General features: G+C 46.4%; 2 protein-coding genes and 2 long non-coding RNA genes across 6 annotated transcripts; 2 read left to right on the forward strand and 2 right to left on the reverse strand.

The window, feature by feature from the left end:
- Window positions 1–6,286: 6,286 nt before the first annotated feature.
- Window positions 6,287–8,206, forward strand: MRPS16 (mitochondrial ribosomal protein S16). The gene is made up of 4 exons (XM_086860591.1): window positions 6,287–6,382; window positions 6,609–6,824; window positions 6,907–7,167; window positions 7,244–8,206. Exons 2-4 carry the CDS (start codon window positions 6,812–6,814, stop codon window positions 7,375–7,377), a joined length of 408 nt encoding a protein of 135 aa, XP_086716717.1. The 5' UTR covers window positions 6,287–6,382; window positions 6,609–6,811; the 3' UTR covers window positions 7,378–8,206.
- LOC147649533 (uncharacterized) lies at window positions 7,516–10,643 on the reverse strand. The gene is made up of 2 exons (XR_015278727.1): window positions 10,573–10,643; window positions 7,516–9,794 (listed from the first exon to the last, which is right to left on the reverse strand). It is a non-coding gene; the product is annotated as an uncharacterized LOC147649533 (long non-coding RNA).
- Window positions 10,644–10,817: 174 nt separating this feature from the next.
- On the reverse strand, window positions 10,818–24,395 carry SLC45A1 (solute carrier family 45 member 1). Of its 3 annotated transcripts, none has more exons than XM_086860587.1 (11): window positions 24,328–24,375; window positions 23,249–23,325; window positions 22,145–22,322; window positions 21,075–21,480; window positions 19,991–20,083; window positions 19,318–19,542; window positions 17,613–18,352; window positions 16,279–16,432; window positions 15,046–15,222; window positions 14,159–14,364; window positions 10,818–14,088 (listed from the first exon to the last, which is right to left on the reverse strand). In XM_086860587.1, exons 4-11 carry the CDS (start codon window positions 21,475–21,477, stop codon window positions 13,807–13,809), a joined length of 2,280 nt encoding a protein of 759 aa, XP_086716713.1. In that variant the 5' UTR covers window positions 21,478–21,480; window positions 22,145–22,322; window positions 23,249–23,325; window positions 24,328–24,375; the 3' UTR covers window positions 10,818–13,806. The 3 variants fall into 3 exon arrangements, with proteins under 3 accessions (XP_086716713.1, XP_086716714.1, XP_086716715.1); XM_086860588.1 differs by having other exon boundaries at window positions 13,793–14,088; window positions 24,337–24,395; XM_086860589.1 differs by lacking the exon at window positions 22,145–22,322 and having other exon boundaries at window positions 13,793–14,088; window positions 24,328–24,389.
- LOC147649534 (uncharacterized) lies at window positions 17,659–24,053 on the forward strand. Its single transcript, XR_015278728.1, has 2 exons — window positions 17,659–21,515; window positions 23,753–24,053. It is a non-coding gene; the product is annotated as an uncharacterized LOC147649534 (long non-coding RNA).
- Window positions 24,396–24,626: the final 231 nt, after the last annotated feature.

A 24,626-nucleotide genomic window follows, 5' to 3' on the forward strand; every position in this document is an offset into this window, starting at 1 on the left:
CCCAGGTAGGGCTGGGGATGCCCAGGGAAGGTGCCCAGGGAAGGGTTGGATGCTCTGGCCCATGGAAGGATGCCTAGGGAAGGGTTGGATGCTCTGGCCCATGGAAGGATGCCCAGGGAAGGGTTGGATGCTCTGGCCCATGGAAGGTGCCCAGGGAAGGGTTGGATGCTCTGGCCCATGGAAGGATGCTCAGGGAAGGGTTGGATGCTCTGGCCCATGGAAGGATGCCCAGGGAAGGGTTGGATGCTCTGGCCCATGGAAGGTGCCTAGGGAAGGTGGGTGGATGGATGCTGCTGCCCAGGGAAGGCTCCAGAAGCAGGAACTCGCTCCCAGCTCCTCTGAGCAATCCTCGGAAAGGCGATGGGGGGGCAAACGAAAAGCTGGAGCTCCCTCTGCTGAAGAAACTCGGGCAGTTCGGTGGGGAAAAGGAAAAGCACGGGACAGAGATGCATTAGCAAAGGTAGATCTGAAAAAGTCCTTTCTCTCAATTTGCATTTCATGTTTCCTCCCAATCAACTTACTAAGAGTAAAGTTGGGGTTTAGGTCAAACCTAGAGCAATTGAAAAGTTACAATATTATTTTTTGGCTGATGAAGAACTCAAGATGCTGCCCAGCTGAAGCTAGCTGGAGCTGGAGCAGTGAGAATTCCCAAAGGCAGGATGCACACACAATCGAGCCTGTCCATGGGGTGCCTTTTCCCCACTCCAGGCTCTGTGATGCTCCTTTGGAGGGGCAGATTTGAAGCTGCCTGCAGGGAGGGAAGCACCTCAGCTGTGAAGTGTCTGACAAGGGTTGGGATCGCTCCTCTGGAGTCTTGGGGGAACAGTTGTACAGAGGAGCAGCACCCACCAGGGACACTGGCAGGTTTTTGGGCAATCCCAGCTCCACATGAGCAAAAGCAGCAGGGTTGGGATGTGCCCTGGGAGAAGGGAAGGTGCTGGATAATCCCTGGATTAGCAGGGAGCCTGCACTGGAGGCTGGGGCTCCGTTAACAGCCGGGTGTTGGAGGACCCACACCCAGGTCCCACCTGCCCTGGCAGGTGTTTAATGCAGCCCCTGGAACTGAGACCTTGCTGGTGGCTTGTCCCCACTGTCCTGGAAGGCTCTGCTCATCAGGAGAACAGCAGGCTGTGCTCTAATTCCCGTTCTGACAGCTGATGGGAAAACAGGAGCACAGTGAGAGGCTTTGGTTTGTCTGGGAGAAACGATGGGGTAGGACCTTGTGTGAGCTGTGAAAGGAGGGCTGCTGGAGCGTGTGAATGATGTGCAGAATTGGGGCAGTCAGATGGAGAGGAAACAGCTCAAAAAGCAGAAAACCCCAATAACTCTCTTTGTTTCAGCAAAGAGTCTGGATGCTCTGATTAAAATCTGATCCCTGGACAATGGAAATGGGAAAGGACTAAAATTGTGCTTCTGCTGAGATCCGTGCCTGGGTTTTGTACAACACAGTGGGTGTGAATCCAGGGCTGAAATCCTTCCTACAATCCTGAAGATAACGTGGTGTTTTCTCACCATAGATGTCCTGTCCCCCCTTGAAGCGTCGCATAGGGTGGAGCAGGCAGCTCCAGGTGGGTGCAGAGCCCAAAGCCTGGACTCCTTCATCTCCTCTGGGCCTGCCCTCGCTGCAGTGGCAGCTTCCCCCCAGCTCCCTGGGCAGGGGGACCCCCAGAGCCCCCGGCCACGAGCCCCATCTGCCTCTGCCAAGGCGACCTGCGAGTGCTGGGGCAGGAGCACAGCCAGTGCCACCTCTCAGGACACCTTCAGCACGACCCCTGATGCCAAACCCAGCCAATTGTGTCCTGGTGTCCTCACTCAGTGTTGAGTGGAGTTGATAGTGAAGCATAGATTTTGAAGCATTTAAGATATTAGAAAAGCTAAGGCCTTAATTAAAATTATTTTTTGTTAAACCTAATAAAAAACTAATCCTTGTTAAATTTAATAGAGAGGCACAACTAGAATTAGGACCTAATCATTAGCCAATAACTAATTGTTTTTATAACCTTATATTTGTTCAGCTGGGCTTGTAATGAGAAACATGGAGTCTTGTAAGGAACTTCAAGAACATTAGACAATTGCAAACCAGAAACCAACTGGAAACATGAAATTAGGAACATGTCCAGGGGTTCATTTGCCACTTTGGATTGAAAAGGTAGAAAGGTCAGAATGAGGAAGAGCCATATCCCTTCCTCCCTCCCATGACCCCTACTCATATAAAGACCACTGACCCATTTCAAAGGACAAACTATGCATGATTAATTGCTTTTTTTTCTAATTAGCATAATTAGAGTGGGTGGTAACTGGATTATAAATATGTATTTGTATTCAATATCTTGGAAATAAAATAAATTAAAATAAAATAAATTAAAATAAAATAAATTAAAATAAAATAAATTAAAATAAATTAAAATAAAATAAATTAAAATAAATTAAAATAAATTAAAATAAATTAAATTAAAATAAAATAAAATAAAATACAATAAAATAAAATACAATAAAATAAAATACAATAAAATAAAATAAAATAAAATAAAATAAAATAAAATAAAATAAAATAAAATAAAATAAAATAAAATAAAATAAAATAAAATAAAATAAAACAAAATAAAACAAAACAAAACAAAATAATAAAATGCCTGTATTCACCTGTAGTCAGGGCTGTGTGAATTAAGGGGTGGCCCTGCCCATCAGCCCAGTGCTGCCAATGAACACACACTCTGTAACCCCAATCAGTCAAAGAGTCTTTGTCCTTAATTGTTGGATACTGGTGTCATATGTGGCATCACTGCTCTTTGAGACCACAGTGAGGAAAGCAGTGTGAAACCAAGCTGTGCCCAGCAGGGTTTGAAGTGTGGGGCCTGCAGCAGTGGATGGATATTTTCATCTTCCTTTGATGTGCTCAGAGTGGCACCTGGCATTCCCAACTTCAGAGTTTAAGAGTCATGAGAAATTACCTCAGTCCTGCAGTGAAAGAACATTCTGAATTTTGGGTAAACTGAGCCAGGACTCAGCCTTACCTCACTCAGAGAGAAGGTGAAATACAGGGAAATGCCTCCAAGGTGATTGAGGGACTGGAGCATCTGACATGCTCAGGCTGAAGAGCTGAGATGGTTTAGCCTTGGGAAGAGGTGAAACCTTAATTTACTGATGTGCACAAATACCTGATGGGAGGGAGTAAAACTTTACAGGCTCAGACTGTTCTGGGTGGAAGCCAGTGAAAGAAGAGGCAACAGGCACAAATTAAAATACAAAAAAATGCTCACAGAAATAAGAAAAAATTTTTTCCTACCATGAGGATGGTCAAACACTGGAAAAGGCAGGTCCTGACCTGTCTGCTCAGGTTTGAGCAGGGCATTGGACTGGAGGATCTCCAAAAGTCCCTTCAGTGTCAATGATTATATGCTCCAAGTCTGTCTTGGCCTCTCTGACATCAAATCCTGGCAGGGAACCTCACCACCCACCTTCTAAACAAGTGAAAAGCAGGGAACTGTTCACATTTATTTAGGGAAACTATTTGTATTTATTTAGGGAGTGGCAAAAATGCTGGGGGTAGAGGCCACCTTTAAATCTTGTTTGTTTTTTTTTTTTAAATCACCCCAAAAATTCTTGTAATTTGTTCTGATATCATCCCCTCTTTCAGAAAATAAAATACTTGTTGCTCTTTGAAATGAAACTTGCCATAAATATGTCATTGAAAACTACTGAACTGCCAGTTTCAATTGTTTTTAAAAAAAAATTGTTTAAAAAAAGTTATGCAGCAGAAACTCACCTCATGTATTGTTTCTAAATCTCAGTGTAGCCAATTTTGTAAAGAACAGAACTTTGGCAAGGTTGTATTTTCCACATCTCCACAATTTTTCATATAAGGTAATGTAGTAGGGAGTCAAGCTGCTAATTGCACCTTCAGCTGTTTTATTTTCTACTTCCTCCTTCTTCTGAACAGCAATTTGTCCACATTTGTGATGTTAGAACATTCTTTTGCTTCTTGTGCCTCTTTTTCTCATGCGTCACACCCCTGGGAGAAAGATTTCCAGAATGCAAGAAATAATTACTTTAATTAACAACAGGAAAGGAAATTCAAAGGCTTTAAAGGTGCGGGTAATCTCTAATTTTAGCCATAACAATGCATTTACTGTCAATTTAAAGCTTCTACTTATCCTCCCTTCTAATTAACAACTCTTCTTGTTTGTAATTTTTAGGAATGTCACTGTTACTTGTCTGAAGTCAGAAGCCTTTTTGGAGTCCTAGAAAATGGAACACATTTTAAATGTTCTGTTCATAATTTAATGCCAAGAGACATCAAAACCCATCAAATTTTAGTGCAGCTGCCTGGCTGCTCTTGTCACAGAGAGAACCATGTGAAAGGACTACAAAAAATGCACTAAACAGGCATTAACAACAAGCAGGGCAAGCTGGCACCGACTGCCCAAGGAAGCTGTGGAAGGAAAATCCCTGGAAGTGGCCAAGGCCAGGTTGGAGGGGGTTTGGAGCCAGCTGGGACAGGGGAAGATGTCCCTGCCCATGGCAGGGAGGGCTTGGAAGTGGATGAACTTCAAGATCCCACCCAGACTCAGGGATTCTCTGAGCCTCCCACTGCTGGGATGGCCAAACTCTGCCCAGGGACAGCTGCAGCTGGGGGAAAGCCTCTGGGTTTTTGTGTGTGCACCTGAAAGAGGTGCAGGATGGAAGGGATGAGATGAAGAGAGGAAGGAGAGACAAAGAGAAAAAAAGTGAGATAAGAAGAAACAAAAGACAAGAGAAAGTAAAAGAGGCAAAGCAAAGAGGAAAGAGAGGGAAAGAGGGGAGAGAGGTGAAGAGAAGACAGGACAAGGGGACAAAGTTGGGCAAGAGAGAGGGAGAGAGACAGAGAAGCACAAAGAGGGGAAAGGGGGTGAGAGAGAGGCAGAGGGACAGGGAGAAACCCTCACAAAGACAACACAAAACAAACAAAAAAGAGCAAATAACACCAAAGAAAGATGGGAGCCAAAGAGGGAAGAAGCAAATCGTTATTACAACTGTGGTGACTCACCTTCATTTCAGTTATACTTCCTCAAATATATTTCTGTACATTTGAGAGAACACAGTTTTACATCGGTTTCAACGCAGATTGATACAAAACCAAGGACAACTCTACAAAATGCAAAACACCCTTGGACAAAAGTCTGTGCAAGTACAGAGCTTTAGAATGAAATACAGGTGCCAGAACAAATAACATGACCCTATATAATTTCAATCTCTCAAAAACCTAATCACTTTAAATACACATAAATAAAAAATAAATAATATATAAATAAAATAATAATATAGAAATTATACATTTTTAAAAAAGCAAGTACATAAGGGCAAGACACATTTTCTACACAAGTACAGGACAAATGCAATACAGCTACAGAATAAAAATGAATACACAAAGCTATGCAATTCCTGACCAACACGGGGCCATACAAAACTGCAGAACATAACCTAAGCACAACCATAACCCGAATCCACAATCCTAACCCTAAAACCTAACACTAACCCTAATCCCTAACACTAAACATAATCCCCAACTAAAATCCCCAAACCCTAACCTTAAACTAACCCTTAACCCTAAACCCTACTCCTAACCCAAAAGCCTAATGGAAAGCCCTCCCTTTTTCCCCTAACCCCACACCTGAACCCTGAACCCCAAACCCAAACCCCAAAACCCAAACCTCAAACCCCAACCCCCAAACTCCAACCCCCAAAACCCAAACCTCAAACCCCAACCCCCAAACCCCAACCCCCAAACCCCAACCCCCAAAACCCAAACCTCAAACCCCAACCCCCAAAACCCAAACCTCAAACCCCAACCCCCAAACCCCCAAACCCCAACCCCCAACACCCCAACCCCCAAACCCTAACCCCCGAAACCCAAACCTCAAACCCCAAACCTCAAACCCCAACCCCCAAAACCCAAACCTCAAACCCCAAACCCCAACTCCCAAAACCCAAACCTCAAACCCCAAACCCCAACTCCCAAAACCCAAACCTCAAACCCCAAACCCCAACACCCCAAACCTCAAACCCACCCCCGTTTCCCAGCTGTAGAACCGCCTTTGACCACCAGGTGCCATGAGCGAGCCACTGAGCTCAGCGCGCACGCGTGCTCTCCGCCGGCATGTGACGTCATTCACTGAGCTCAGCGCGCATGCGTGCTCTCCGCCGGCATGTGACGTCATCCACTGAGCTCAGCGCGCATGCGTGCTCTCCGCCGGCAGGTGACCGCAGCGAGCTGCTTGAAGCGTCGCGCATGCGCAGTTTCTCCGGCAGGCGGCGGCGGCCACTCAAAATCCCCAAATCTCCGCGTTCGGGCTCGTTCCAGCGACAGAAACAGCCGGACGCGCGGAGATCTCTGCTTCCTCGTGTACGTCACCTCTTCTGACATCTTATATTTGCATTTGAAAGCCCTAAAATTCTATATTCGGGATTTCTTTTATTCTAAAGTCCTGTATTTGCTATAGCAGATACGGGGGGTTATTTTAAAGTCAGTTTTTAAATAAACTACCATTGTCTGTCAATAGATATAAAAATGAAAAACTCTACAGTTTCAGTATTTGGCACGCACGCTCACCCTCCCTATGGATTTTCAGACACTTTGTGGCTGTAACCTCCCTTTTTGGGAACTGACCGCCCGTGTCCCCGCACCCATCGCTCCCCGGCGACATTGGGATGCCCCAAATGACGTCACGAATCCCTCAGACTCAAACTCCCGGCAGCCACCGCGCCGGCCTCGCTATGCACTTCCTGTCCGTTACGTCATCTCTGTGCGCCGCGCGCGGGCAGTGCCGCCGCCATGGTGCAGCTCGGTGAGTGCGGCGGGCTCGGCCCGGCCCGGCCTGGCCCGGCTCGGTTCGGCTGGGCCGTGACCACCCCGCGCTTTCTCCGCAGGGAGCCGCCTCCTGAGGGGCTACCGCGGCGGCCACGTCGTCATCCGTTTCGCGCTCGGGGGCTGCACCAACCGGCCGTTCTTCCGCATCGTGGCGGCCAACAGCAGGCGCGCCCGCGACGGGAAGTACCTGGAGCAGCTCGGCTGCCTTGACCCGCTGCCCAATGCGCACGGCGAGAAGGTGGCGGGGCTCAACCTGGAGCGGCTGCGGTACTGGCTGGGCTGCGGCGCGCAGCTGTCCCGGCCCGCCGAGAAGCTCCTGGGTAAGCCTGGGCGGGCGGGGACGGAGAACGGGGGGGGCCCGGTTCGATCCCGCTCTCACCGCGTCTCACCGGGCAGGGCTGGCGGGGTTCCTGCCGCTCCACCCCATGACGGTGACCGGCGCCGAGAGGCTGCGCCGGCGACGACAGCGCGAGCAGCAGCCCGAGGCAGCCCCTGCGGACGGCTCGGCCGAGCCTGGCACCGCGCCCTGACACCGGGAGGGTCTCGGGCTGCACCGGGACTGCACCGGCCCGCGGACTCCTCCGGCCCTGTCAGTGCATCTGACCCCATTAAAATGTTACCTCTACACTGTCCATCTGCTGCTTTCTCCAGAGTCTTCTCAATCAAAGTTCACTGTTGCCAAATTTAGTGGATGAAAGAGGTTTTGGTGCTCTAGTGCAGTGCAGGACCGTTCCAGAGGAATGTGCAGCGCTTCCTAAGCATCCCACAGGCTCCAGGTGCTCTGCCTGCAGTCGTGGCTTGTCCTCTGCCAGCTGCCCTTGGCCTGCTCCCCTTGTCAAGTGTTTTGTCCTAGCTGGGTTTACTGTAACAGAGCAGTCCAGAGGTTCAGGGGAGGCCTGGCACAGACAAATGCCAATGGAAGTGCAGCTGGTTTTCTGTTTACTTTCTTCAGAGAGGTTCTGGGCCTATTTGTTCATTTAAAAGCAAAAGAGAAATATTTCAGTCTCATGTAAAAAGGAGCTGAGGAAGTGAGCTACAAGTCCTGTTATTTAATCACATATTTGACCCTGTTCCAAGAAACAAGAAACCCATCGAAGTCTCTCCTACTTCAGATGCACCCTAAGCTTTTTGGGGTTCCTTTGCTGCAACTCTTAGATGATTCTACAAATACCAGGGCAAGACAAGTTTCCAGTGTTGCATCTCTATAAAGCTGGTAGTGTAACCAGCCCAGCAGAGGATGAGTTGACAAAATATTTTAAGAAAAGGGCCTGGCTTGCTCTCATCATACTGAGAAAGAGTGGTTTTATTTCTGCTCATGGGTGAAAGATGAGGTGAATAAACAGCTGTTCTTGGAAGTGACTGAGGCTCTGAAAAGTTGTGTTGCTTTTCTATTACACCTCCCTTCTATGCATTTGATATGTTCAGCATCACATTTTCTATAAAATGGTAAGTGCACTCTGGTGCACTGGCTTCCAGAAAATTCCCCTCTAGATCTCCTTTTCTTGCTCCAAGTGGAAGGTCTGCATCAGCAGTGTTTTTCTTACCATAATCCAAAGGTATCACACAGCTTTTCCTTTCTGGAGCTTTCTCCTTTGAACACAAGGTCTGTCTGTAATGTTTCTTTCATGACACTTCTGTGGAGCCCTGGCTTTTGGCCCAATTTAAAAAAAACGCAAACAAAACCAAAACAAACCCCACATAACACCCCAGCCTTACTTTGTTATTAAATAAAGCATCCCACAGTTACCCACAAGGCAGTAAAATAATTGTTTTCACGCCCTTTCCCATACTAAGAGCTCTGGGGCTGCCTGCAGTGCAGGAGGGTGAGGGACTATTGGTATCACACACTAATTTTGCATGGCACAGTGGGAACAGGAGGTAAATGAAAAGTTCTAAGAGGAGAGTCTGGAATTTCCTCAGCTAATACCCTCTTCACTGTCCATGGAAGCCTGTTTCTTCTTATTGACTAAATAACTTTTTCTAGATTTATAAACTCTTCCATGTAGGTCAGAAGAACAGTTTGTGCAGCAATGCAGAGCCTCTGGGCCACCAACCCCAGCCTGCTGTGGAAGCAGTGGGGCACAGTACTGTGTACCAGGACAGGAAAGCTCAAGCTCTAATAAAGAATAAAAATAGGCGTGCTGGGCATATAAAGCATAATTCTCAGCTGCTGTGATGCTGACAGCAGATGAAGGCTGAGAACAAATTACACTGAACATTTCTAGTACCTTGGGAACAGTGAGAAGTGCAGGGCTGGGAAAAAGAATGTGTCTGAGGCCTGGAATTTGGCAGAGAAAAAGAATTGTAGGTATTTATGAGCACTGAATGCCATTTACACTTTGGACTGAACCTGCCTTTCAGAAGATCATCTGATACTTTTCTCTGGAGCCGTGAAGAGCCCCTGTTGTTTAAGGGGGCTGTGGGTAATAATGGAGTGTGTAGGGATGTAGGTTTGAGGGCATGTTGCTGTAAACACTTCACTGAATACTTCACTGCAAGAGCTTGGGAAAAGGAGCAAACATTTTCCTTTCTTGGCAGGAAGAAGCATTGTTCCAACTCAGCTGTATTCCATCCCCTATTCCCCAAAGAGTTGTGTGGGCTAAAAAGCCATAACTGTAGTAAATCAAAAATAACTGAAAGGAATAGGCATAAAGCAGAAGCAGAGTAGGGGATCATCAGGCTGGCACACAGCGAAAGCCAGGCTTGAAGAAAGCTATGGGTGAAGCTCAATCCTCCAGCACAGTAATTCTTCACAGCACTGACAAGAATACTGTTACATTCCTCATGTTTAAGTAGCTCTAAGTAGTTTAAGCTTGGTTAGCACCATACTCACACAACCCAAAATCTTCATTTCTGCTCTGATGCTGTGATTTCCTCTGCTGGCTGTTCCACTGGCTATTGCAACAAGATTTGTTATCCTTTTTTGAGAGAAAGCTATCCCTGGATCCTAGAAGCAAGAACAAAACAAACAAACAAGCTTATGTACATGGTTGATAATGCATCACCCCCACTGCAGACTCTCCCCAGCCTGCAGACTGGACTCTGGGCGTATCTTGCATCTGAATTCATCTCATTAATGTTCCTCATTGCCTACTTTCTTCCTGCTCCCTGGACTTCCATGTTCCACACAGGATGAAGCAACCTCTCCTTTGTTTACTGTTAACCCTCTTTGGGGCTTGGACTGTGCTGTTGCCTTACAGATCTAAAAAGAACCTGGCCACCACTGTGGCTTGGGGCATTAGGCAGCAAGCTGCCATCACCCAAAATTCTCATTATTCCATGCATTTTCCATTCCTGCACAAGATATATTAGAGAGAGTACTGACAAGGCTTTTAACAATAAAAAACTTCTTGTACAGCTTAGGACATTGTCTCCTCAGAACCTTCAAATACAGCAAGGAGTGCAATTCCAATTAAGGGTTCTGGTAAAACACCTCCAGCTTGTCCCAGTGCTGCTGTCCTGCAGGTTTTGCTGCTGTCTTGCAGCTTGAAATTTGTCAACTGACCCTGCTACAGGAGCAGCAGCGATGGAAAGTTGCTGCAGGCATTTTTCCAGTGAATATCCACAAAAACCTTCCCTACAGAAAAGCTGGGCTAAATGAACAATTATGAAATAACAACCACAGGTTTGGAAAATGTCTATTTAGATAAACAGATGCTGGAGATTTGCTTTGGCATTTCAGCCCTTGGTATTCAGAGAATTTTCAAGATGTGTATTGGACTTACGCAGTCCATTGGGTGTTGTTATGATAATGGCATCTAAAAGTTTCTCCTCTCTCCTGAGGCTGTCTTCCAGTCTGAGTGAGGGAGAACACACATTAAGAAAGCTACCTTTTACACAAATTCTTTTTTTAATGAAGTGTATCTCCTGTAGAGTGCAAGATGCTTAATTACTCATTTGTAGAAAATAAATTGACCAGAGAACTCTATTAAATACTTCCCAATATGGTTTATATATACATAGATACATATTGTATTTTTATATATAAATTTTATTCTCTTTGATTCATGAAAAGATTTATTTTTCCAACCAAAGAACAGCAGTTCTGAAATCGTGAAGTTGTCTTTCTGAGTGACACAGCAGAGGCTGAGGGAGCTGCAGACATGCTGAAATGGTTACAGGTTGCTTAATTACAAAAATGTGAAAACCAGTTAGGTCTTTTCTCCATCTCTCTCCCCATTTTCCCTGCTTCTGTACACGTGTAATAAATACATTTACAAACATCCACAAATAATTGCCATGAAGTAACCTTTAATGATATGGACTTAATCAAAATTAACCTTTAGGCATCACTGAAAAACAGCACAGCATAAAATCATTTTCCTGCCTAAACTCATGCATCTTTTTTTTTTTTTTTAATCAGTAACTTGCAAATTTAGACAGAATATTTGAAGCCTTTGGATTCCAGAAGGGAAACATCACGTTTCAGTTCACAGTCCACCAGTGACCATATACAGTAGTTTCTGTAAAATACAAAATGTCTGACAAAGGAAGAGAATAAGCAAGTAAGCAATGTCTCTTTTTAAAGTTATTTCTAAGGATTTGGTGCACCTTCCAACTCTGCATGATTGTGACAAGCTCTGGGGTTTTTTTTCAGAAATCATTAGTATTGCTCAAAGCCCCAAATTAACACACACTGATGTTGACTTAAAAATACTGTGTATGTACCACTACATAAATACATATGCAAAATAAAGTCCATATCCCATAAAATAGAAAAATGTAGTATAGAGTCTATTGGGCAAGGCATACAGGCATACAGTTTTATAACTACATAAATGTAGTTGATATTATTTACAGATGGAAATGGAGACAAACATTATCATCAAATACATTGATTTTATGATTTTTTTGGAGATTTTCACTTGGAACAAAATGATCTGCAACTCCAGCTACCTGGAAAAGTAAAGTGCTCACAATCCATTTAGTGCAATAATGCTGACTACAAAATTTAAAGAGGAGAAAAAAACAATTAAGAACTAACACCACATTAGCTAGTGGAACCAAACAAAAAATAAGTTTTGAGTTTAAAAGTTTGAGAAGATACGGAAGAGAAATTAAGATAACAAAGCAGACTAACAAGAAAATAATAATTCTCCAAAGTCAAGTCTAGATTGTCAGAAATTAGAAGTGCCAAATGTAGTTTCTCATGGTATTTTGTCCCAGCTTTATCCTGAACATTCTTGGAGACAGCTGTCCCATAATCAAGGAAATGGCACAGACATTCCTGCACATATGACACCACGTAAGCCCAAACAAAGAAATGAAAGATGAATGTACTCATCAGTCTGACAGCTGACAGTCCTTTATCTCTCAGTGCTTGACTTCATTATTTCAGCAGTATTCCTTTAAGTCAGTACTGAGTAGTATGAAACTTGCTTCTAAAATATAATAATTGGGAGCAGATGATAAAAATGAGGGGTTCTTACAAGTTATGTATTATGTTTTCAGCACTGGATTACAGCAAGCCACAACAACTAAAGATTATACATATTATTTCACCTTGGCATCATAGATCAGAATAAACTTAGGTGAACAGTGAAGTACAACCCATTTAAAAGGAGTGGCTCTCCAGAGAAAACCATTCTTCTGGATCTAGGGACCAAATATAATCTCTACAGGGATGCCATGCACAGCACAAGTGAATACCAAAATGCCCACCAGTCTAGGTAAAATTTGTCTGCCTACCCAAATACAGAGGCAGGATGACAGGGGCTTTAGAAAGAGTTTTATTAATGATTTAAAATTAACTCCTGACCTTAACTAGAGCTTGTAAAAATTCTCACACACCACCTTCTAAAATCAGAATAATTAAGAAATCTCTCAGATAATGAAACCCAATGCCCTTTTACTGGTTTCACTGAGATGTGGAAGATGCAGCTCTAATTGACAAGCACTTAGTTACTGATCCCCAGACTTCAGAATGTCCCATGGTATAACTGTATAAACAAGAATGATGTGATGCAGGCTTACATACATTTTTCTTATGAGTAAAGTTCTTCAGAATAACCTTCTGCCCAAGGGAGAAGGATGGGAAAAGACCTTTCTCCCCAAAACTGGGTTATGGACAACTGCTGAATTGGATTATGGACAAATCCTCCTGCTAAGTCATCACAAACGCCTGTAGTCTTAATTAAACTCTAATGAGGAAGGAAATACGCACGTATTGGCAAACATCACCAAGGACCACAGGCAGGACTTCCAGAGTGGGGTGTGGGAGCCAGGCCACAGAGCTTTCAGCCCACAGGGGTGTCTTGTAGCAGCTCTGCTGGTGGGAGCTCTGTGCACCCAGAAGCCCATGGCACTTAGCAGAGGATTTACACCACCCAAGCAAGACCAGCTGCTCTCAGCCTACCCAAAGTTTTGAAAAGCACCCTCCAGAGCCAGACCTTCCGTGGGCAGAGGCTGTAGGTTGGACCTGCCGCTCCCAAAGGCCTCACAGGAATCACCACTGCCCTTGGCAACCAAGGCTGCTCTGCCTGGCCAGGAGGTGGCACCTTCTGCCCCCGAACTGGCCCGTCACCACTCCCACGGTGGCAGTCTCTGCAGCAGGGCGTGCAGCCCGGCAGCTCACTGCCACTCGAGAGAGTGAGGTTGTCCTGCCCAGGCACCAGACTTTCAGGTCTCCTGCCTCACGCTGGACAATGGCAGTCATCCCCCGGGATGACAGCACCACGAGGCAGCTGCAGGGAACGGCCCCACCACTTCCTGCTGCTGTGGCCCCAGGGGCACAGACAGGCCTCTGCCACCTCAGGGGAAGGACGAGCAGTGCCAGGCGCCACTGACTCACCCCTCACCTTCCCACAGGCAGGGGAAAGCTCAGCAAAGCCAGCACAGACCTTTCTTTCTGTTTGCCAAGCGCAGTGCTGCCGTCCCAGGGGTGCACAGCCCGTCCTGTCGCGGCAGGGAGGCCAAGGGTGACGCAATGAGGCAGCAGAGGCTGTGGCAGCTTCTCCCGTTTATTCGTTCCGCGCACGGGGCAGGAGCGGCCGCTGCTCCTCGGCGGGTGGCAGCTCCTCGGGGGGCAGCAGCTCGTAGGTGACGCAGAGGGAGGAGAAGAGGCAGCCCAGGAAGGACATCAGGCTGGAGAAGTACATGGCACTGCTGGCGCTGCCCACGGCTGCCGTCAGCGGCCCCATGGCCAGGGCCACGAGGATCTGCGCCAGGAAGTACTGGCAGCTCAGCAGGGAGATGTCAACGCCCATCCCACGCCGCGTGCCCTCCGCCTGCGAGCCCACGAACTGCGGGGACACAGCCACAGGGTAAGGGGGTGTCCCGGGGGTCCTGTGCCCTCCCCAGCCCGGGGCTCACCTCTCGGCTCTGGTAGTAGTCGCAGAGCAGGGAGTAGGGCAGCGTGCAGAGCGTGGCGAACAGAATGCCGTAGGTAGCGCACAGGGACAGCAGCACGTAGACATTCCTGGAGAGCGTGGCCAGGCCCGTGCCCAGCCCAAAGGCCAAATATGCCACAAAGTACAGTGTCCGTGTGCTAAAGCGCTCCTCCAGCTTCTCCAGCACGGCTGCAAGAAAATGGTACAGCTTTCGGGGTGAACTGCAGCCCTCCCCACTGCCACCCCTCAGTGCGGCTGAGGGGACACCTGTGGTTAGGCAGCCACATCTCGATGGCAGCCACTAGACCTCTGAGGAATTGGTGGCTTGCACCTGAGTGCCAAGGACCCCTTCCAGATCTGGCTGCCAAGATGCAGCATTGCTGCCCTATCTGCACAGAGGACATGGCAGAGCTGGAGCCTGGCAGTGCCCCTGTCCCAGAAGGGTAAATGGGAACTGGTGGGGGTGGGAAGGCAGAGGCATGACACACGTGACAAAGTGCTGGGGTGGCACACGACACCGGAGAGCTCTGCCTGGGACACACAGGCACTGGGTGGTGCTACACCACAATTGTGCAGCCTATGGTGACTGCACGTATCTCTGCATTCAATGTACACTGAAAATGCCAGCTGTGAAAGGAACCACATCCTAAGGGAGATGTGTTTTCACTGGATTGCTGACCTCACCTGCTGTCAGTGCAGGCCCAGCTAAGTAGCAGAGGGAACAGGGTGAAAAAGAACACTCTGCTACAGCACCTGTGCCATGTGGTAGGCTGCGTGCACCATAAACACTGGCCTACTTGTTGCAGAAACACCACTTCTAAGAAATGTATCTTTTCCCAAAGCAGTAGTTAAGAAGGCTGTACCAAGTACCTGAATAGAAAGCAGCACTGAATGCATAGATGCACATTCCCCAGCAGCCCATGGTGACCCCAGTGTTGTACTTCTGATACTCATCTGAGTTGTGAGGTGCTTTTGGGTTCCCTTGGAACACTACTTCTCCCATGAAGTCAGTATAGAAGAGCAACATCCCCTCAAATGAAAGCCAACCTGAAAGAAGCGAGAAGTAACCTATTAGGATTTCAGAATATCTGTTTCCCCTTGTAAGCTTACATAGATGTTATCAGCTATATTACAAATCACACCCTAGGACAGGTTGTGCAACCTGACTGTTACATAATATCCAGCCACATTTATCTGAGACCGCTGCTCCCTCTGCATAATGCTGCAATGTTTGTTAAAGACATTCAGGCTCTTAAAGACCAAGATTTACCATTTGAATTCCTAAGTGGAAACCTCTAGGCTGACTAAAGGCCACAAAATACTGGTTTAGCAAGAGAGAAAAATAGATGACAGCAGTCTGAGCTGTCTTCAGGTTCTGACAGGACACAGTGCTCAGTTTAACAGAGTGGCTCATCCCATAGTAATTTCAGGTTGCTGTTATCCTCCCACATAGGACTGGAAAGAGTGCTTCTTATGTCATGGTTGCAGCCTCCAGAGTGCCTCTGACACAGTTAAAAACTGCTCGCAAATTGGCACCAAGGCCATTGATGCAGTCAATCCCTTAATTCCTTTCACAGCCAATGAGTATTAATTACCTGGTCCCTTCTGTCCAACTTTGTGTAAACTGGAATGACTGCAAGCGCTTCCTAAACACCAGTCACACATTGGTTAAGAGTAAAGGTAACACTGAACTGGTTACAGGCACCCCTGCAATGCCTCGCTCCACACCTCCTCTTGGCCTGTTCTGGGACCCCTGTACATGAGCAGTCACAGGGAGGAAAGTAAATGCCTGTCTCAGGGTGTAAGCATGGAAATCCAACTAATCTCATCTTTCTGTTTGGTGTGAACATTCCCCTTAAGACATGCTGATTTAGGCTGTTGTTGTTCCCTTTCTAGGAACACAGGCTTTACTGCTTTGCTGGAGTGTTTTTGGGTTTTTTTTTCCTTTCTAAGTGTTCTAAGAAGGTACCTCATTGGTATCTATACAGAAGAAATCAAGTTGTCCCTAGTTAGCAGCCATTGCAGCAATAGATAAAATACTGAGAAAGGTTCACCCAAGGTAGAGTCCTTCCTGCTGAAGGCAAGAGGGTGCTTTAGGAGTACCTAGGAAGTGGTTGATGCAGAGGTTCCGGAGAGCCTTGGGCATGTGGCAGATGGTAGAGCAAAGCAGCTTCACAGACAGGGGCTGCTCCGAGGTCTCGCTCGATTCATTCAGCTCGCTCTCATACTTCACACCATTCAGCAGGATATTAGCAACCTGCACCATAAGAACTGCCAGGTCAACAGGCACAGTAAGGGAAGCACAAACATCTTTTAAGCAGATGTATGCAATATTGCACACCTATCTGATCATCTGAAAGTTAAACTTTGCTGCTGGAGTTTGTTGACTGGGAGATTAAGAAGTGTATTAGACTGGAACAAGTGACAAATGGCAGCAAGGCACTGTAGCTTTCAGTATGCTTGAACCAGTTCCCTTCTCTAGGGTACTTGGTAACCACATTCAGATGCACAGACACAATGGGAATGCATAAATTCCATTGCATTTATAGGAGCTGTACCCACTTTCAGGTGAATGTGAATCCTGAAGTTTTAGAGACACTGAGGAAGAAGAGGATGAGTTGAATTGAAACACATTATCATTGCTTGCTAACCTCAACCCTCAACCTCAGGGTGCTCAGTCTGTAAAATCCTGGCCCTAACAAAGTCTGCTCTCACAAAGTGGGTCAAAGTACAGCAACAACAAACAAAACAAACAAAAAAACACCGCCCCCAAATAATTAAAATAAAATAAAAAAATCCCCAAACCAAACCAAACCAAACCAAACCAAACCAAACCAAACCAAACCAAAAAAATAACGGAGGACCGTTTACCTCATCCCAGATCATAAAAAAATGGGCCAGCATGCAGAGGTCTCAGACATTCCAAGTTATCACCAACAGTGGGAGGTGAGGTCAGAGTCTTATCCCTCAGTAAGGGAAAGCTCACCTCCCTGATGGAGCCAGATGTAATGACTGCCATAAGGAGAAGCTCATGGGAGAATCCTATCCCTGGCCCTATTTTGCAGGTCTTTCTGTGGAAAGGGAAGATACAGGCTCAATAAAAATATGACCTTTTCTCTCATGTGGTAGCTCCCTTGGTAGTGAAGCAGGACTAAAAATACTGACCTAACCCTCACAAGTGGCCCAGTTAAGAGTGGGACATTCCCATTTCTACCATCTTAACAAAGGCAGCTGACAGACTGTCAGCCATAATTCACACTCTACCCACTACTTTACTGGTAGAGTCATAGCAGGTGTGCTGTTCCTATAATGACTTTTATGAGGAAGCTGTCACAAGAGTCTTTAATGAATAATTTATGCACCACACATTTAAACTCTATGAAGAGATTAATAACACTCATGTTTACATGGTCTCCTCATTGATTTCCTGCTCTTACCTGTTGGCTGAAGGTTACATTTCTTCTTCTGTTATTCTCTGGGCAGTGTCCTGTTACAGCATCTGGAATGGCCAAGGTCTGAGGTCTTTTCAAGATCCCCGATGACCGTGGCTTTATTGCATCCAGTGATCCCACTCTCAGCACATCACTATCAGGCCCTGATGTTAAGCTGCTCTCCCCTTGCTCCAGAATTCCATTTGATCCATGGTAACAGCCATCAGGCACCCGAGGAAAGCTGACACTGACAGGCTGCCTGGACAAACTAGCTGGAAGTGTCATGTAACTATTATGCCCGCCTGTAAAACAGTCTATAAGCACACTGTCAATATTGGAAGTCCCAAAGGATGATGCAAACTCATTAATTCCCGTCAAAGAATTGTCTCTGCTGATAAAACTCCCGTATTTTGGCGTGAGTGGGCTCATGGGGGAAACAGGACTCGTAAAACTTTCATGTAAGTGAGCTGAGTTATGAGAAGCAGAGTTTTCATTTACACTGTCCTCAAAGAAGAAAGGTGGAGAAGGAGGGAGAGGAAGACTTGGACTTTTCATCACCTTTTTCTTCCTGTTAGAGGACTTTAATGGTCTCTCTGGAATGCTAACTAGAGTCAGCACAGTAGCAATAGTCAGTACAACTGAGGTGAAGACATAGATGACACGAAGTTGCCCTCCTACAGCTTTTCCAAAACTGGTTTTATCCCAGTGTATTCCTCCAACAACATAACCAAAGCCACCTCCAAGACCTGGTGGAAAAACAGAGCTAAGATTATCTTCCCTATGCAGTCCCACAAGTCAGTAGCAGCACAGCATCACTTGTCTAATGAATCATGAGAAAAATCTGACATTTCTGTTTTACCATTTGATCCCTTTTCACTTCAAATGCACTAATTAACACAGCTGTTCCACAAGGACAGTCTGGATGTACCAACATGGTACAGAAAGAGGGAGAAAGTGCTGTGAAAGTGATGATACAAACAATTAAAAATTTTATTTTTTCTTTGCCAAGAACAAAACACCTTACCTTTAGCTATTTCAGTCCGTAAACAGAAGTGTCCACCAGCCTTGTGACAAGGCTCTGCAATCATTCAGCTAAGACTGTTTTCCTGAAAGTGAAAATCCATTTTCCTCATATGAGGAATGCAGATCTAACTAAGACAGATCCAATCACTTCAGAAGCGTAGCAAGCTCATTACTCAGCATTGTGTTGTCAGTGCACAAAACTGCCTCTGTGTTACTACCGATGAACAGGGAAGTTTTGAGAGCACCTCTCTCTCTCGCCATTCACATGGTGAAAGTCTTACAACATCTCCTTTCTTACTCACAAACACATTTAAGAGTGTGGAATAGTCTCCTACAACAGGGCAGCACAGCGATTGAAGATGACAGCAGTGAGGGATCAAGAGCACCCAGTATGCACTTTCACCTCCAACAGAGCAACTACAAGATACATATTCCACACCTGCAGGAAGCCAAACCTCCTCCCTCAAGGGATTTGTTTCTGTAAGTCTTACAAAATATGTGAGGGACCTTCAGATGAACAACCTGAGACTGTATCTTGTCTGAGTTGAGGTAGTCTGCCTCAGTATTTGGTCATTACACTTTATGTTCAGGATATATACATTATATTCAGGAAAAGACCAGCATTTACACTCTGCAGGGCTTGTTTACTCAGGGTTCACTTCTCCCAGGAAGCACCAAGAAGACATACCTGCTAACAAAGCATGGATGTTGAGGCCCCTGTCTTGATCCACTGGGCTGCACACATCCATCATGTAGGCATGACTGGGATTGTCTGCTGAATCTGCACTGAAGTCCATGAGGACAACACCACAGACCGTAAGGATGATACCCCATTTGTGGTTATTCTCAGTGTCAGACAAGGCACTCCCTATATCTTTGCCATTCAGCATAAGTGAGAGCCCAAGCAATGCTCCTAGGAACAAAACCAAAACAAAATCAGTCACTATTTGTAAGCAAGCCTGCAGAGCTCCAGACTCCAGAAGCATTATTTTACCTGCACAACCTTGCAACAAGAACTACTGCTCTTGTTCATATCAATGCAGCCTGGGAAATTAGTGTGGCTTATAGGATACACATAATCCTTTTTCGCTATTCGAGCTTAATAAATGTGTAGAGTTTACTTTGGCCAAAACCATCCACATTCTTGACTCTCAAAACATCCTTTCAGACTCTGAGAAGCTTCTGTGTGTGGAACTCCAGCTGCCAAAGCATCAGTTCATTGTCACTCACCATCTTCTTCAGAGCCACAACACCCCAACACCTCAGGAGCACTTTGTTCAGCTTAGTGCCACAAGGGATGTCACAGAAGAGAGATGCACAACGTTTTTAAGTGTTATGCCCATCATTTCTAAAAGACACACCTATTGCTAAAACCAGAATGAAAGGTCTTCTCCTCCCAAATCTTGATGTGCATCTGTCACTCCAGGCTCCCAGCAAAGGCTGTAGCAAAAACCCTAGAAAAAAGAATCACCAATGAAGAGGATTTTTCTACAAGTCTGTCTCACAGAGGAGTTAAAACAGGCATAACTGCCATAAAAGGCAGTTAAGGCAGGACACCACAGTGCAGTGACACCCCCAGTCAGCACTGGTCACCCAGGAGCACACACACTGCACACTGCCTGGCACTGCCCAGGACAGGGACTGAGTAACACAATGTGCTGCTGCTCACTGCTGGGCACTTCACTCTGCATCTGTAACAGAGTTTGACACCAGGTGAAGAGTCAGAGTACAAGTTACACATTCTTAAGCACTCTGTTCCTTACAAGCTATTTCATTTATCCCATGTAAGATGTGAGATCCCCTGCAGGATTAGCTTGGAAAACAGCAGGAAGCAAATAAACAAGTAAGAAAAGTGCCTGTAGTTAATTTGTGCCAGCCCATTAGGAGGGGCCTATCTCTTCTTCTGAAGCACATGTTGTGAGTACAAGAACAGTCAGAACAAAATTTTCCAAGTGGCATCCATAGTAATGGATACACTCCCAGCTCTCCTCTGTGCTAAGGCAAATAAATCAACACCTGTATCATCAGTGGTTGATGGTCTTTCATCATAGGAACACCTCATTTGTTTCAGAAAGTTACACAGTAGAAGGCAATCCCACTCTTTTTCACACACCCTTGAAAACTCTCTCTGTATGCTTTTTTTCATGGTGACATAAACGGATACACCAATCTTTTTATGCTTGTTTTGAAATACAGGAACAGAGCAACCAAAGCTTACCCTCACAAAAGTTTTAAGAGAAGCTATTAGAAGAACAGATCTTTTGAGCACATTGGTCTTATTTCAAGGCAGGGCACATAAAGATTTATCCTATTTGTTTGTCTAAAATTATGGTTAGTACATCTTGACCTTGAGAGAATATACTCATGAACAGCTGAGGTACTGCAAACAAAAAAAACCCGTAAGAGAAAAAATAAGAGGGAAGAAATAGCATCAAGAAAAATTACCTAATATAGGGCTGATGAACCACACCATTCCATACAGTTGGTCTGGAAGCCCCATCTGGAGCAGCACAGGCGTGACATAGGCTGTTTCCATGGCATAGCTGAATTCAAGCCCAAAGAGAATGCACCCATTGAAAAGAAGTTCCAAAAAAGACCTCTGAGGCTGGAGATCCCCAAAGTCAACCAGATCAATAGGACACGGAGTATTTGGCGGTGGTGGCGGCGAGGGCCGGATGTGTTTTCTCCTTTTTGGGTGTCTCTTGAAGTTGTTGGCCCGGTGACTTATGTGCCGTGTGGGCAGCCCAGAATAGCCTGGAACTGGTGACCTCCACACCTCCTGAGAAGCCACACCTGACAAGAGTGCAGCATCGCTCACAGGGCTTGGTGCAGATGGTGGAATCATCATGGTCTGGAAGACAAATAGCTCAGAACAAAATGGTTGAGGTAAGAAAAATTTTGTTTAATTTTTTTTACTGAAGTTCAAGTCATTTCTCAACATTTCACATATGAAGTGTGGCCTTTGTGTTTGTTACAACCCCTTCTTTCCATCTCTTGATGGAAGGCATTTGTGTTTTATGGGCACACCTGCACCTTTGCACAAATAAGACACCAGAGATACTGTCTAGGTTACCTAAGTTTTTGCCTATCATCACAGGAGATTGAGATTGAAATATTTAAAACAATTAACAGTCACACATGTCACACTTCCCAGAAGTTCCCAATGGGTCAGCAAAGGGTTTATATTTATGTAGAATTCACTTGAGTTAAACTCACTTGAGCTAAAAAAAATAAATCACAGTCTCAGTCTATGTTTGCAATAATGCAAAGCTGTGGACTGGCAGCAGATTCCAGACCCCTGCTGCAACATGAAATCACTTTGGCAAAAAATCCTTTTGGTACTGATCCTACCACTACTGCTGCCTGTGCTGAGGCCAAGACTTAATGCAACACCTTTTCTCAATAACCACGTTTGGTTTTATTTCTATTGCCATTCCTGAATTCAGTAGAGATATCCCCACTGCAAGGACAGGGTCTGATCCTTAGGGACTGAATCATGAGAAGAAGATACATACCCCACAAGCCACCCTCAGAACTGCTACTCCTCTTTCAGTGCTTAATGGTACCCAAGTGCTGAATAGGCTCCTTGGATCTCATCAGAATCACTCCTGTAGCCAAAGCGTTCACAGTGTGGTGGGTAAAACAGCCAAATGGTTTCCAAAATAGCACATCAGACAGATGCCAACAGATCTGCTGCATAAACGAACCACATGTGATTTCTTAATTCTTTTTGCCAGAAATGGAAACAGCTCATGAGTGAAGTCTGACTTTTTCTTTATGCCTCCTTGCCCACAGACCAAAGCTGTTCCTATACAAGAACAGCTCCACATCACCCCATCCCTCTTCAGAAAACCCTCACAACTGCACACTCAAGCAACAAGTCTCTTAATTTTTTTCTTAAAGTTCCCCTGGGGAAAAAACTCCCAGCTCTTCTACTCTTTGGCTGTACAGCACTCCCCTAAATCTCGTGTTTTCTGCTTCTTCGTCTGGGGCATTCCATACACTGGTCTTCCTTCCTGTAACCCTTAGTCTAGACAAAGCCACAATTTACTGCATATCCCCAACCACTACCAAAAGCAGAACTCCATAAGGCCATGTTTACCATCATGCTAACCCAAGCATTGTTAAGCATGGTGGATGATGCCTACACAGACCAATCCTCAGCTCTTTGCAGGGATCCAGAGATACTGCACAATGCAAAACTGACTGCCAAACACCTCACAAAGATTGCAGCTGGAGTACCTTTGAGTGCATTTGAGGGCCAAGGAGGATATGGAAGAATGAGAGTGAGAGGACATCTACTGAAATATTGCTAACGTTATATCAAGGGTTTCCTTAAGACTGCTTCCCCTGAGACCAAGGTGTATATCACACAAGAGAAAAGCAATTCATAATCTCAGCTGCACATCTTGACAACCCTCACCTCACACAGCACCAACAACAAGCTGCATCTTGCTGGGTAGGCTCATTAGCCACAAAGTCCCATACAAGGACCAGCAAGAAAGAGAAGAGTATAGAGACTTTGTGAAGGTGTCTGCACCAGTGTTCCCCTTAACATTTTTTCTGCAAATTACTGAAAACTTCTTATGACCTATGTATCTCACAAGCAGAGTACTTACTTTGCAGAGTACCTTTATCAGCCTCGAGGACAAAGTAATTTCCTCACAATGAGAATTTATTAAAAATAAGGAGATACCTGAAAGAAGACATAATGAAAACCCAGTCAGATTCATGCCAGTTCCTTTAACAACCCTTTCACAAAGCCATGACAATGAAGAGAAACTAGCAGCCCCCTTCACTACTATTATACCTTGCCATTTGCACAGATGATGTTATCTCCTTATCTCCATCTATTAATTTCATTCTAGATCCTCATTTATCTTCCTGCTCTTTACTGTGTATTGCAAAGCAATTGCATTCCAAATCAAAAGTGGCAACGTTTCAGTGATATAAGGAAAGAACCCTATGCATGACTCAAAAATACACGTGGTGACCTGCAATTGCTTGAAATGAAAGGCCATCATTGACAGCATGCCACTGGTCCAGCAGAAAACCACTGTAAAACTGTGAACTGAGCCTATACCCTTAATCCCCATTTTCCTCAACTTACTGGTTGTTCACAGGAAGACATCTCAAACCTGCCCTCGGGTAAATCTACGTGGTGATCAAAACAGCGGCAAGGCAGGAAACCTCTCCCTCAGCGAGGCTGCTAGCCCTCAGTGTCAATAGCTATCTGGGATTTTTGGCACTCGATGTCTGTTATACCAACTGCACATCACAATCCGGAAGGCGATGCTGGCTCTGCCGGCTGCCATCCGCACAAACGTGTGTGCACAGGCAATGTGCTTGGCAGCCAGGGTCACCTGCCCTCACCGCTCCTCCTGAGCACCGCCACGTCGAAAATAAGGCTTTACTTTTCTGGCAGAATCTGGTTCCAATTTTTCTGCGTCGGGTACCGCGGGCTCCAAAATCCCTACGGGGGGAAGGCAGGCCCTGACCCTGGTGCTGACCCGGCCGCCGCCTGCCCATCCTTTGTGCCGGCCGGGCAGGAACCGCGCCGGTGGCGCCGCGCTCCCGCCCCCTCACGGCCCCTCACGGCCCCTCAGGGCCCCTCAGGGCCCCTCAGGGCCCCGGGCCTCGCGTCCGCCCCGGCCGCCAGCGCGCAGCGACCCCCGCGCTCCCGGCCCCGCCGCCTCACCTGCCCGGCCCGGCCCGGCCCGGCCCGGCCCGCACTGCGCCGCGCCGTGACGCCAGCGGCTCCGCCCCGCCAGCCGCGGGAGGCTCCCGGCCGCTCTGCCCCCGCCCGCCGCCCCCGGCCCGGCACCGCCTCCCCGGAGAGCCCCCGAGGCTGCGGCGGCGTCGGCAGGAGCCGGCTCGGGGAAATCGCCCCCCGTTGACGGCAGCACTCACCGCCCGCCGGCCTCGGTGCAGCAGCGCTCGCTGCAGCCGCTCCCGCCCCGGACAGATGCAGCTGCCGGGCCCTCGTTCCCAAATTGG

Source organism: Cyanistes caeruleus, chromosome 22 (genome assembly GCF_971803275.1).
Source record: "Cyanistes caeruleus chromosome 22, bCyaCae1.hap1.1, whole genome shotgun sequence".
In the NCBI taxonomy this organism is placed as follows: domain Eukaryota; kingdom Metazoa; phylum Chordata; class Aves; order Passeriformes; family Paridae; genus Cyanistes; species Cyanistes caeruleus.

What these genes read in the sequence shown, in the direction of transcription:
- MRPS16 (XM_086860591.1), top strand. An exon ending in GCCCGCCGAGAAGCTCCTGG is followed by an intron (nt 7,168 to 7,243) that starts GTAAGCCTGGGC and finishes CTCACCGGGCAG; the next exon opens with GGCTGGCGGGGTTCCTGCCG.
- SLC45A1 (XM_086860587.1), bottom strand. Translation starts at nt 21,477, where the DNA reads ATGATGATTCCACCATCTGCACCAAGCCCTGTGAGCGATGCTGCACTC. An exon ending in GTTCATCAGCCCTATATTAG is followed by an intron (nt 20,084 to 21,074) that starts GTAATTTTTCTT and finishes TCTTTTTTCTAG; the next exon opens with GGTTTTTGCTACAGCCTTTG. An exon ending in CAGTGCTGCTTTCTATTCAG is followed by an intron (nt 14,365 to 15,045) that starts GTACTTGGTACA and finishes ATTTTCTTGCAG; the next exon opens with CCGTGCTGGAGAAGCTGGAG.